This window comes from Podarcis raffonei, chromosome 2 (genome assembly GCF_027172205.1).
Source record: "Podarcis raffonei isolate rPodRaf1 chromosome 2, rPodRaf1.pri, whole genome shotgun sequence".
Taxonomy (NCBI): domain Eukaryota; kingdom Metazoa; phylum Chordata; class Lepidosauria; order Squamata; family Lacertidae; genus Podarcis; species Podarcis raffonei.
In genome coordinates, this window is record NC_070603.1 from 78,597,301 (window position 1) to 78,610,385 (window position 13,085).

A 13,085-nucleotide genomic window follows, 5' to 3' on the forward strand; every position below is an offset into this window, starting at 1 on the left:
TAGCTCACCAGAGTTTCAGGCAGGGTTATTTCCCAACCCTTCCCAGAGACGCCAGAGGTTAAACCAGGACTTTCTACATGCAATAATGAGCTGGGCCCCTGATCTACAGCCCCTCCATCTATTTCACCTTTTGAGTACAATGCTAGCACCTGGCTCTCAAGGCATCAAGTTCCAAACTGTCCTGTTTCTTGTACCTTCCGTGCTGAAAGGTAACAGCCTCCCAGCAGCCCTGTGTTAATTTACAGTGCAGACACCCAACCCCACCTTCACTTTAGCTACAGTTGAACAATCACAGTGCAATGCAGTTTATTGGAGGAGTATTCCTGGCAAAACAGGCTACAAACTTTTCACCTTAACCAAGTTCTTCAAGCATAAATGAAAAGCATATACGACAACGAGCAACATAGCAACCAGATGAATAGCAGAAACACATTTTTATCACTTCAGGTCCATGGCTTACAGAAATTACATGACTGACACCTGAAGGGCTGTTAATAATGGTATGCTTGCACAAAAGAATCCAGAACCTATTGAATATGCAATTCTCAGAATCTAGAAAAGTTGCGTGAAGCTGCTGTTGTCTGTTTCACTACTATTTATGACATTAAAAATCGAACTGGTGTGGGATATGCTTTTGGCACATTTGCTACTTATGCTGAACATGAGCTCATTCATGCAGTCCAACCAGGGAAAGGGAGAGGGAAGGACACATAGACACGCCATTATTAGCAGTTTTTGTTGTTTTTGTTTAAAATGCTTTTCATCATGAATGGCTTACCTCCAGTTTCCCCTGCTGGTGCTTGTACACCACTTGTGGGCAATCCTCTAATATGTTACTGTAGAGCTTCTGAAAATGCAACATATTAGGCTTCACTATGTTCATAACCTTTGACTTATCTTCTCCAATTATCATTCTGAAGTCACCTAAACCAAACCAAGACGGTCAACATACATAGTATCAATGAAAATGCACACAATCTGAGGAAGGGATGACTTCTAACCATATCTGCAAACTATGGAGTGGATACTTATTGTTAGGGAAACCACTCCTGCAGATGTAATGCTAACCAAATTTTTATCCAGAAGAGAAAAGTGTGTGGGGAGAAGGGCATGAGACCTCAGGTAGCTGCCAATTGCCTAACCACAGGTAGGAAACCTGACAATATTAAGAGGCTGATTTCTACATTATTTGTTACCTGTGAGTATGTGTAGCCTGGAAGAAAAATAGATTATGCTTGATGAACGGGAGTCAGTTACAAGACAACAGATGTGTTAAGATGCTAAGCAAAAGGGTACAAAGCATTATCATATTCTGACAATAAAAGATAGCCCATTTTTTTCTTTGTAGGATAAAGCACTGTTACCTATATAGCAAGTGCAATCAAAATATTCAAATGTACAGAGCTAGTGTAAACAGGCATGTTGGCACCCCATTAAAGAAAGAATGCTTTGGTAACCAAAAAGGAAAAATGGAGTGCAAGATATTCATCATTTAGTTAGCAATTTGTGGCCCATAGTGAGGAATGCACTTGACTGGTGTGATAATGGACAGAATGTCAGATCTGGATTAGGGAGAGTCCAACTTGGGACACTTGTTAGCAATGTTATCACAGGATTGTTGTAGGGAGAAAATGGGGTCACTCCTTGGAGGAACAACGTGATAAACATGAGATAAGCTTAAGTGAAGAAAGTAATATGAAGCACCTGCTAGGCAACACACTTGTTTGTGTCTGTCCACATTCAGGGGACCACCCATTTGTAGTTTTTGTAGCTTGTCACACAAGGGACTCCCACTGAGGTGTTACTAAGCACAGGATCATCCAGATTCACTTTGACCAGTTCCTATTTCTCTTGAAATAGAGACGCTGACAGACACAACTATTTCCACTATACTTCAAAACTGGGCCTCCATTTGACTTCTGAGCATACTGCCCTTCCAGTTGCTGCAATGCCCCTACCCAGTTCTCTCAAAAAAGGGACCGTGCAACTGCCTCTGCATGGAGCACTCATGTGCCCAGTGGAGGCCAGAGGATCATGCACTCACTCCTCTGCCTCAGGAGGAGGATAATTGCCCAGCTAAATTTTTGCTTTTCTTTCCCGTGATAAGAATTGCTCTTCTCTCTCCATTTTGCAATCTGTAGAGGTGGAAGTGTCAGAAATGGTACCTGCCAACAGACACAGCAAGGGAAGTACAGCCTCAAACACATTCTTGTTGCACACTAGTTGAACGTACCACTAAAAATTCTAAGTAAGGTCCAAATCTTAACCAATGTCTGATTTTTTTTCAATCAGAAATACTTTTAGAAATAATTATGCAGTGGCGGCCCTTTATAATTACCATATTTGACACTTTTGACAGCAAGCAATTGTTCTTCATTTGGGACCAAGCAATTATCCATCACTCATTCCTTACACAGGCAAAATGTGGGAGACAAGGAAGGCTTTATCCATCCCAAAACAGTTTGATATGCTTTGACTCATTTCTAGCTCCGTTAGCAAACATTACATGCCAGGGTCGCTTTTTTAGAAGGCTGTTCTATGCTCAGAGAAACAGGAAAGGCAGCAACTCACACATGTGTGTAAAGGGGAAAGTGGAATTGAGTGCTTTAAACACAGGAGGAACTAATGTAAGGGAAGAACACAATTTTTAAAACACCAGTCAGAATATTGACCGCATTAAGCTTTCCACAGTAGGGAAGCCTTCGCTAACATGAAAACAAAAGGCCTGAGGCAGCCTATAACAACAAAGAGAGGAGGCTTTTTCTCATGATCTAGGGATTATAACTAGGGATATAATCAAAATTTCCAATGTCTAGTTTCTAAGTGAGGGACACCAACACAAAGGCATAACAGTTACATGTTATAACATTTGTGCTACTCTGCAGAATGTGCCTTAAGCTTTCCTGAAACAAAGCACCTGGGCCATTATTCAGCCTCATCTGACAGAAGGCTACCCCAGGGAAGGTCAGAGGTAGTTTGTCAAAGGATTTCCCTTACCACATAAAAGCATAATATACTCACTCAGCTTCGAACCATGCTGTGCCAACAAGGTTTCTCTGCAATTCCAAGACCACTTAGTCAAGCCTTTGCCATAATGCACTATGTAAGCCTAGGCTTTCCCCTCCAAGATTAAAAGGTTATACATCAAGCCAAAGCCTGTCAGTTCAACTATATTGTGTTGAAACACAGAAAAGCCCGAGAAATAAAGCATAAGTTGCAATATACAGTGTATGTAGCTGTTCTTCCTTGCTGAGCTTTTGTTTCATTGAAACCAAGGAGTAGCCAGATGTTGAACCTCAACTCCCATCAGCCCTCCCTCAGCTAGCATGACTAATGGTCAGAGATGATGGAAACTGTAGTCCAGCAACATCTGGATGGCAACACACTGGCTACCCACAATTTAAGAGTTAACCTGTACATATTTCATTTCAAGCTTCAAGTTTTATTGAGATGTTGCTGAAGGGTACTGGTGTCTGGTTTTTGTCCGGAAGGGTTTTTTTTTTTTAATATGGCAAGGATGGGCTCTCTGTATTTTATTTGTGAAAACATTTTTACCCTGCCATTTGGATCTTACAATATAATTTTAAAGTTGAACAATACAGAGCAATATAGGACATCATGAGAGTCATTAGACGGCAGTGACTGAAGTCAACGAGCCTTCCAAAACAACAAAAAGCCACAAAGTTTTCTGAAAGAACCACATAAGCCAGCTGCCTAAAAACTAGGAGTGAGGGGACTAGAATGGACCTCCCTCAAGAGAGATGCCCACAACATTTGGGGAACAGTCCAAAAATCATTGCCGGAGCCCAGGTCACCCTAAACCAGCTTTCACCAATCAGGTACCCAGGTTGGAAAGACAGCTCTCATCATGCCCAGATAGCATAGGACTTTAGTAGTTATTTCTTACATTCATATCCTATCTTTCCTCCAAGGAGCTCAATTTGGCTTACATGGTTCTCTTACTCCTCATTTTAGCCTCACAGCATTGAATCCTGTGAGGTAGGTCTGGCTGAGAGACTGTGATGGGCCCAAGGTCACCCGGTGAGTTTCATGGCTAAGCAGGGATTTGAACTCTTGTCTCCTAGGTCCTAGTCCAACACTCGGAACCACACTGGCATTAAACAGAGGTAGTTTCATACGGGATAAAGCAATATATGAAGCAATGGCAAGCTTTGTGGAGGACCAAATTAAACACTCTTTTTTTTTCTTTTATGGAGAGTGAATCAGTATATGCTCAACTAATGCTTTTATAGGAACCCTTCACAAGCAAGACAGGCACAAAGCAGGATGTAGCGACACATACTTCATCCAGGTTTAGGGTCCTTTTCGCACCCTGACAACAACAAAAATACACTGAAAGTCATACTAACCACAATATGAAAGTCTTACTAACCGCAATAAGAGAGCCCAGCAATCTGCATATAAAGATCCTCTTCAGAGAAACTTTCAGGTAACATAAGAAAGGCTGCTGTGACTGCGCTCTTCAAGTTACTAGTAAGGGCAGCTTGCAGCTTAACGTTCTCATTCTGAGTAAGGATTTTCACCTGAAAAGTAGTCAAGAGAATGGGTAGGGCGTCAGAAATTACAAGCATTAAACATACACACACCAAAGCATTTCTATTTATTTTACTGATTTACAAACTGCTTCACAGCCATAGCTAAAGTATTATACGATAAGATAAACTCTGATAAAATACAGATTCTAAAAACAATAAAACCATCATTACAACTGCACAATTAATATTCCATAAAATGACCAGGAGAGCTTTCTTAAACAAAAATGTCTAAGGCAGGCACCTAAACATCAAAGCACTAAATGCCGGTCTAACTCCAGCTCACTCCAGAGGGCAGACGCTGCAATGCCAAAAGCCTGGTTTCTGGTACAAAACCTTGAACTGCACCTGACAGCATACTGGCAGCCAGTGAACTGCAGCTCTCTCAGCAGAGGTATTATAATCTATGATGGGATTTATGTGCTTCATAAAAAGGTAAAGGTAAAGGGACCCCTGACCATTAGGTCCAGTTGTGACCGACTCTGGGGTTGCGGTGCTCACCTCGCTTTACTGGCCGAGGGAGCCGGTGTACAGCTTCCGGGTCATGTGGCCAGCATGACTAAGCCACTTCTGGCAAACCAGAGTAGCGCACGGAAAAGCCGTTTACCTTCCTGCCGGAGCGGTACCTATTTATCTACTTGCACTTTGACGTGCTTTTGAACTGCTAGGTTGGCAGGAGCAGGGACCAAGCAATGGGAGCTCACCCCGTTGCGGGGATTCGAACTGCCAACCTTCTGATCGGCAAGTCCTAGGCTCTGTGGTTTAACCCACAACGCCACGCATGTCCCTTGGTGCTTCATAACTGACTGCAAATCCCAGAACTATGTCACAATACATGAATGAAGGCACAATGTTTTAGAGACTTTCCAATTTTGTCAAGCTCCACTTTCAACAAAGCAGATCTTCAACATTATAAATGAAACATTTACAGAAAAATGGGCTATAATCAATAGATAAACACCTATAATCAATGCAATACATCAATGCAAAGCCTGTGCATCTCTGTAACATATTGTTCTTGGAGGTAGAAACAATAGCAGACAGTGGTGCTCACCTGACCTCCTGGTGCCTGCATCACTGAATACAAAGACAGAGATTGGCAAGGTTAGTATGGAGCAAATGCTAGGGTTGCCATATTTCAAACAGTGAAAATCTGGACAGAAAAGTTGCTAAGCTTTCTTTTTTTAGTTTTTCCCAAGGTTGTTGAGTTTCTTTTGGCAGGATCACAAAAAAATTGCCGTTTTTGAGCTATTTTAAGGGAAAAGCAGAAAAATCAGCACTGCCGACATGGGCTGCATACATCCGGATTTTCCTAGATATTTGGCCAATTTCCACCCGACGCTGCTGATAAATGTGGTATTCTGGATAAGTCCAGGAAATTCCAGGCGTATGGCAACCCTAGTGAACGCACAAGTGGGAGATGGACCTATGTGTTTGCACCACGCTGACCTTCCTCTCTCCATCCCAGTTTTCAGGAGCAATGCTGACAACTGGAGTCAGGTTAGTGCCAGTGCCCCATGCCAACACCCACTATTGGGTATAAATATTTTGATTTAAATAACTTATTTCTAAGCCACTTAGTCCTAGTTTCATGATTCCCCAGCTTCTACAAGACTGAGTATCAGAAATGACACTGAGGATAAAATTCAACTTAATAATAATAATTTATTATTTATACCCCACCCATCTGGCTGAGTTTCCCCAACCACTCTGGGCAGCTCCCAATCGAGAGTTAAAAACAATACAGCATTCAATATTAAAAACTTCCCTAAACAGGGCTGCCTTCAGATGTCCCAGTGGCCACTCCCAGTCACCAGTCTAGCTGCCGCATTCTGGATTAATTGCAGACCTTAGCTCTAAAGAGCTTGTTCTGTTGGCACAAGCATTTCTGCTTATCCAATGGAAGAAATCTTCCTTCCCCTTCCCCCATGTACTGTTCTGAGGATGCTCCCAACCCTCCAGAGCAGATACAGGGGTGAGGGAGAAAGCCACATTGCACAAAGTCCTTCCACTGGCTTCCACAAGCAGAACGGGTTAGTTGAATCCAGCCCTATAACAATACCCATACACTTCTGAAACTTATATTCCATTTTAGAAAATGCCCGAATATTTGAGTTTGATGAAGTTAAAAAAACACATACTCCATAGATCCCATGTACACATGGCTTTTGTTTTGCTTTATCACATAAGAATTTTGTTGACACTAAAGTAAAAAAACAGGATGCTACCTTATAACAGGTCAGATTATTTGTCCATATAGCTAACCCTGACTGGCAGCCACTCTCCAGAGTCTCTGACAGGAGCCTTTCACACCGCTTTCTACCTGATCTTTCCAAATGGAGGTGCAAGGGAATGTATTGGCACATGTGGCGCTTCCACCTACATAGACATGAATAGGAAGGCATGCCATGGGTGAAAGGTTATCACTCATGGCACTAACATACTATTAGTCTGGCCTGATCGTTTGTACTGCAATGTTTGGCTGCAATACTGATGAAACGTCATCATTTGTAACCAGTTCTGACATATGCTGGAAAAACTCCAACTGAAGCACATTCTTCTACCACTTGAGTCATCAACTAGAACAGACAAGGCGACAAACTTACTTCCGTTGTCTGTGATCGAGATCCAAAGAACTGTGAAACTAGAACAAGGGAGCCCACGGGAGGAGAGCTGGACCTGTTCTTGAACATTAACAGCCCACACCCACCATGGAAATGGCTTTTGAAAGCAAGGAGAATTTCTGACGTTTGATATGGGATAGTGGTCAGCAGTTCACAGTCAGAAGTTCCACTGAAGTAGCACAAGTCCCCTGCCTAAGCAGCTCTTTGGATCCCAGCATGTATTTCTTCTGCTGTAGCAACAAGAGACAATCTCGGAGGCCTTTGCAATTTACTTGGATAAAAATAACACATGAACCCTCACACATTTGTAGGTGGCTTTGATTTAAAAAGACAAAAAAGGAAAACCAGTCTCAAAGATGCTGAAGAGTAATACATTGATGCCCACCTCATTTTGCTACACAGAGGTCTTTCTCAGTAGCTTTCATCTTCCTTCGCAATTTCAAAACTGTTGTTTTTGTAAATGGAAACATGGAAACCCCTGAAGGAGGTCTGTTTAGGTGGAAAAAGTGATGGGCACCTTTGGGCATCTTTGAGATTCTTTCTCCTGTTTTGTCTTTTTCCTTGGATGCTTCCTGTTTCTCACTTGCGTGTGTGATTTAATTTGAGGCAATCTGCACACCACTGTGTTGCACTTGTCCATAGAATAATCAATGTTGTAAACATATTTACACAGTTATGCAATTTCCCTCCAGATTTTGCCCTGCACGATGAAGGAATAAGTATTGCCTCTAACCAAATTACCCTTTTCTTCTTTTTTTTTTTAAGTTTCCACAAGATGATTTTAGAGTGAAGGAGACAGCTGGAGCTAGACTGCAATGAAACAAATAGACTGATATTATTACAGTGTGCAGTTTTCACAAACATTTAGAAGGTATATGGGTAAAAGCAAGTCCATGACAAAGAGATGATTGTATCCAGAACCTCACAAGCTTAAACCAGAGCCGATGATATATGTTTCTGAACACAACCCTCGAGACCCAAAACGAATCTGTGGGGCATACAATATCATTATTCTTCCATTATCTCCCCCCTGCATTTGAAGTGTGGTTTTTGTTAGCGACACAAAATCTGAACCATCTGAATAGTTAAAGGTAAACTGGTCCTGGGAGAGGCTATTTGAACACATGCTTTCAATTTGCTTTCCTACATGTTTTTAAAAGCCTAATTTTACAAACAAGCATTTTTCTTCCTCCTTGAGGGGGGAAAAAGTCAATACAATCTTCTAGAGCTGAAAATGGCAGCTGAGAAGACAATAGGGGAATACAGTGAAAGACCAGCTGCTTTTGCTGTCTGTCTAATGGCCAAATTACACAGCCAGTTGAATAGTCAAGTGACCAAACAGCCAGTTCACCTCTATTGAGAACAACTGTGTTTATATGCTAGGAAAAAGCCTGATATATAATAGCTTATCTGCTTGACTGAGAGGGGAAAATGAAGAAATGTGGTCTTCTGACTCAGTTCTTTCACTTGATTTACACTACCTGCCATCTCATATTGAAGAGTCAAAACTAACAGAGTTTGCTGGGATTTTTTAATATGTTCATTTTAACGTCTGATTCAGCAAGACTCATTGTAACCATGTCCTGCGGATGTGAGTTAGAGAGAGAATCCAATATAAATGTATTATAAGGGGTCTTCGCCATAACCCACTCCTAAACATTTTACTCCATTGAACACAGTGGGCCTTGGTCTAAATTAAGCATGTAGAGGTTTCATCTCTTTGATGGTTCCTTATGTAACATTTCTTATAAAGACCCTATTTATTCTTAAATTGCATGCACCCACCCCAGGGGCTTTGGGATGTTCATTCTCCTCAAAAGTCCAGTCACAAGGTGTGGCATGTTATATCATGCTGCATTTCTGCTGGGAAGCGGGGGGGGGGTCTATTAAAAATACTGTATTTTCAGGGCCTATTATCCTTTCATCACAAATGATTTGGCTTGCCAAAATTTATGAAGAGATGTTGCAAACAAGGATCCAGTTAAAGGAGGGAAGAACACACTTTGCACACAGTGTTCATCTGTGGCATAATCAGTTAAGTACCTGAGACTGCCCCATAGTGGAGGGGGAAACACAGAGAAGCACAGGAGCAATGACATCATCGGCCAAAGTGACAGGTTAACTGATGGATTGTCCTTGCTCTGGCAAGTGAATTAATATGGTAATCAGAAATGTGAGTTTGTTTGTGACAAATCTGCAGAGGTAATCAGAGACCAGATGCTTTCTTCCTTTTTTGTGTGTATGGATAGGATTCTGATTTCAGGCTAGCAATTTAAAGGGCAAGAATTCTTTGCAAGAAGCAAGCAGTTAAATTTCAGCTGGCCAAATGTGCTCCACGAGATGAAACTACACAGTCGGAAGCAAGCGTCACTGAGTTTGATGGAGCTGACTCTCAAGAAACTATTGTATTTACTTGAGTATAATGCGTTATCAAATCTAATGAGCACCTTAATTTTCGCAATGCAAAAAAAGTGTGCATTAGATTTGGGTAAATAAGGTATACATAAAATTGCAGTCATACAGATCCTAATATATGGTGGTGGTGTTGCAGTCAGGATAAGTACTACATACTTAGAATAGATCTGTGGAAATTAATAAACATAGCTTTCTTAGGGCCATTCATTTCAATGGGTCCACTGTGAGTAGAACTTAATGGAATACAGCCCTGGGTATTGTGCTATGTATTGCGCGCTCTCTCTGTGTTGAAATATATAAAAAAATTGTCCAGTAGCACCTTAGAGACCAACTACGTTTGTTCTTGGTATAAGCTTTCCTGTGCATGCACACTTCTTCAGATACACTGAAACAGAAGTCACCAGACCCTTATACAGTGTTACCTCAGGTTGAAGTAGCTTCGGGTTGAGCGTTTTCGGGATGCACTCTGCGGCGACCCGGAAGTAACGGAACATTTTACTTCCGGGTTTCGCCGCTCCCTCGCTGTGAGAAGCCAAGTTACAGGGAACCAGGCAGAGGGCCTCCTTGGTAGTGGCACCCACCCTGTGGAACGCCCTCCCACCAGATGTCAAAGAGAAAAACAACTTTTAGACGACATCTGAAGGCAGCCCCGTTTAGGGAAGCTTTTAATGTTTAACGACTATTGTATTTTAATATTTTGTTGGAAGTCTCCCAAAGTGGCTGGGGAAACCCAGCCAGATGGGTGGGGTATAAATAAAAAATTATTATTATTATTATTATTATTATTATTATTATTATTATTATTATTATTCGTCTTGTGATTCCTGATGTCAAATTTATGTCCATTTATCCTTTGGCATAGGGTTTGGCCTGTTTGTCCAATATAGAGAGCTGAAGGACACTGCTGGCATTTGATGGCATATACAATGTTAGAAGATGAGCAATTAAATAGGCCTGAGATGGTATGTTTGATGTTGTTGGGTCAGTGACAGTGTTGTCTGGGTGTATGTGGCAGCAAAGTTAGCATCTGGGTTTATTGCAGGCTCTGGTACCAGTGTCCATGTTAAGTCTGCTTGCTGTATTTTTGTGGGTGAGGGGTGTGTGTGTGTGCGTGTGTGTGTAATAATGGATGAACACCAGATGCCTGCATTTTTGTATTCTCTTTGGGGGGGTGGGGTTGTCATGATGGACTCCCGCACTTCGAAGTTTATCACCGCACAACTAGATAGCATAGTTTAAGAAGACCTCCTACTGTGAACCTTGAGAGCTCTGCTGGGCAATGCAGACCATGATCTTATTCTGAATAATGATCTTACTCTGCATAAGACAGCTTCATCCATAGAGGTATAGTGCCTCTGAAGCTATCATGGACATGTAAGTGGACTTTCATAAGTGTAGCTGAGGTGGAACAGGTAGGAGGAGCTATAAGTAGAAGGAGCTTGGGACTATGTGACAGGAGTGGCTTGGATAGTGCCTCCCACTTTCAGGAAGCACCAGAAGTATCTGCCATTCCTCAGTAGCCAGGAAATTTACATAGTCTGAAGATGGGACAGCAGATCATAAAGTTTTAACAGGATGGATGTTTTCTACAAGCCTCAATTGGGCTGCAAAAAAACCCTGTATTTACCCAGTTCTTCAACATGAAGTTAGATGAGAACTTGGCTAATCAATCTTATGTGGTGTCCAAAGCAAAAGCCAGCAAACTCTTGAGACCCAGCCAGAGAGGCCTGGGAAGAAGAAAAGAGCTCACAATTCTCAATAGCCATTTGTGTCCTACTAGAGATGTCCTCATCTGAACTATGTGGCTCATATTAGCACTGCTGCAAGAGTATACCAAACTAAGGGAAATTAACACATCGGAGAGCGGGACTTGGCTTATATTGCCCACTCCATAGAGACAGAAAAACACAGAAACATTAACTAGCTGGGACACAATCTTGTAGCGGAACACTACGAATTATTCTGCTTGAATCCCTGCTAAAACAGGGGGAAACCCATATGAGCTGTTCAGTCATGTTTAATATATCACTGTCAGATTTGTGCAAAGGGTTTGTTTTTCAACATTCAGGTTTGTATTGACTGTAAATCACACAGTGGAAACAGTCGATAAAAAGGTATTGCATCACAAACCTGAAACATCAGATGGGAATGCTTTCATGTTCAGATGGGTGGCATATTTCAAAGGCTTCAAAGATCAGCCCTAAAGCTGTTGTCACCAAGGTTTGAAAAACTGACAACCAACTAAAATAACAATATCTACGAGTGACATTAGTTAAAATTTCCAGCAGCAACTACAAATTACTGGTTAATTTTGCAAGTTTAGATCTGGATGCAAATTCCAAGAAGAAAAAGAAGATCATGTTGACCCAGAATGGAACAACCAAAAGAAAATCTAGAACCAGAGAAGGCATTTATATTTATTGGATTTGCATTCTGTTTTTATTTATACTTCTAGGGCAAGATTGAATGTAGCATGAGTAGACATCTGCTCACTTCTCCTTCCTGTCCTCCACCCTGCAGTTTCCACCAGCAAAATCTGCTCTGAACTTTAGAGACCCTGAGGACTGGAGGGGGAAGTTGAGAAAGCCAATGTTCTGTTGCACAAGCAGGCTAACATCACCGAACACTGCCTTTCGTTTTACTGATTCCCAGAAGTTCAAAGCAGGCTTAAGATACGTAAAGTGTGAAAAATGCTATCTACCTTCCTACACACTTAAGCCAAGTCACAAAATACCTCTTCAGACAGAATGATCTTACAAAAGTTTCAAAGTGACAATGGGTACGAATTTAGACATGCTATGTCCGATGCGGTACAGTCCTCCCAGAGATCATTCCACTGGAAAATACTCACTAGGTTAGACTGAATGGAAGCACTACTCATCAAGATCTCCCTGCATATGGAAAGTTGATATTTTTTTATAAGGGGACTTTGAAACAAGTGATTCCCATGCACATTCCAAAATGGTGGAATCCTGGGAAAAGTGAATAGGGGAAATAGAACAAACACCCAAATATGTAACTATGTTTTTACTAAAAATTGTACACTGCTTGAGGAACTTCAGTTGAAGCATTTTTTAAAAATAAATAAATATTTGATGAAATCACAAACTTAAGTTTTACTTAGTTCCCAGAAGAACAGCAACATGAATGCTCATTTGTTTTCTGAACTTGTAACACAGACAAACTAAGAAGAGTGGACTTGTTTTGTTCTCAGTATCAAAGGCAAGAAAAAGTATCTTCCATTAATTTTACTGGAAAGGACCAATGAATAATTTCCACCAACTCCCACTAATGGTTTCATATGTTGTAGCAGAAGAATATTAAATATATATTAAATACATAAAAATACAAAAAAGAAGTCAGCTGGGAATTCATAGGCAACTAAAAAGTATCACTTAAGATTATACCCAAAGCAGATTCACAACCCCACCTGCCCACCCCTTTCTGTCATCAGAATTCCAAGTTGAATTTAGAGTCTCTCTCTCTCCTTTTG

At 41.3% G+C, this 13,085-nt stretch overlaps 1 protein-coding gene across 6 annotated transcripts in view; it reads right to left on the reverse strand.

The window, feature by feature from the left end:
• TAMM41 (TAM41 mitochondrial translocator assembly and maintenance homolog) overlaps positions 1–13,085 on the reverse strand; it is a 115,884-nt gene that overhangs the window by 9,714 nt on the left and 93,085 nt on the right. For all 6 annotated transcript variants that reach the window (XM_053377669.1, XM_053377664.1, XM_053377667.1 and 3 more), the window contains 2 exons: positions 4,394–4,544; positions 779–924 (listed from right to left, as the gene is read on the reverse strand). In XM_053377669.1, coding sequence (XP_053233644.1) covers positions 779–924; positions 4,394–4,544 — 297 coding nt within the window. The remainder of the gene's footprint in view (positions 1–778; positions 925–4,393; positions 4,545–13,085) is intronic.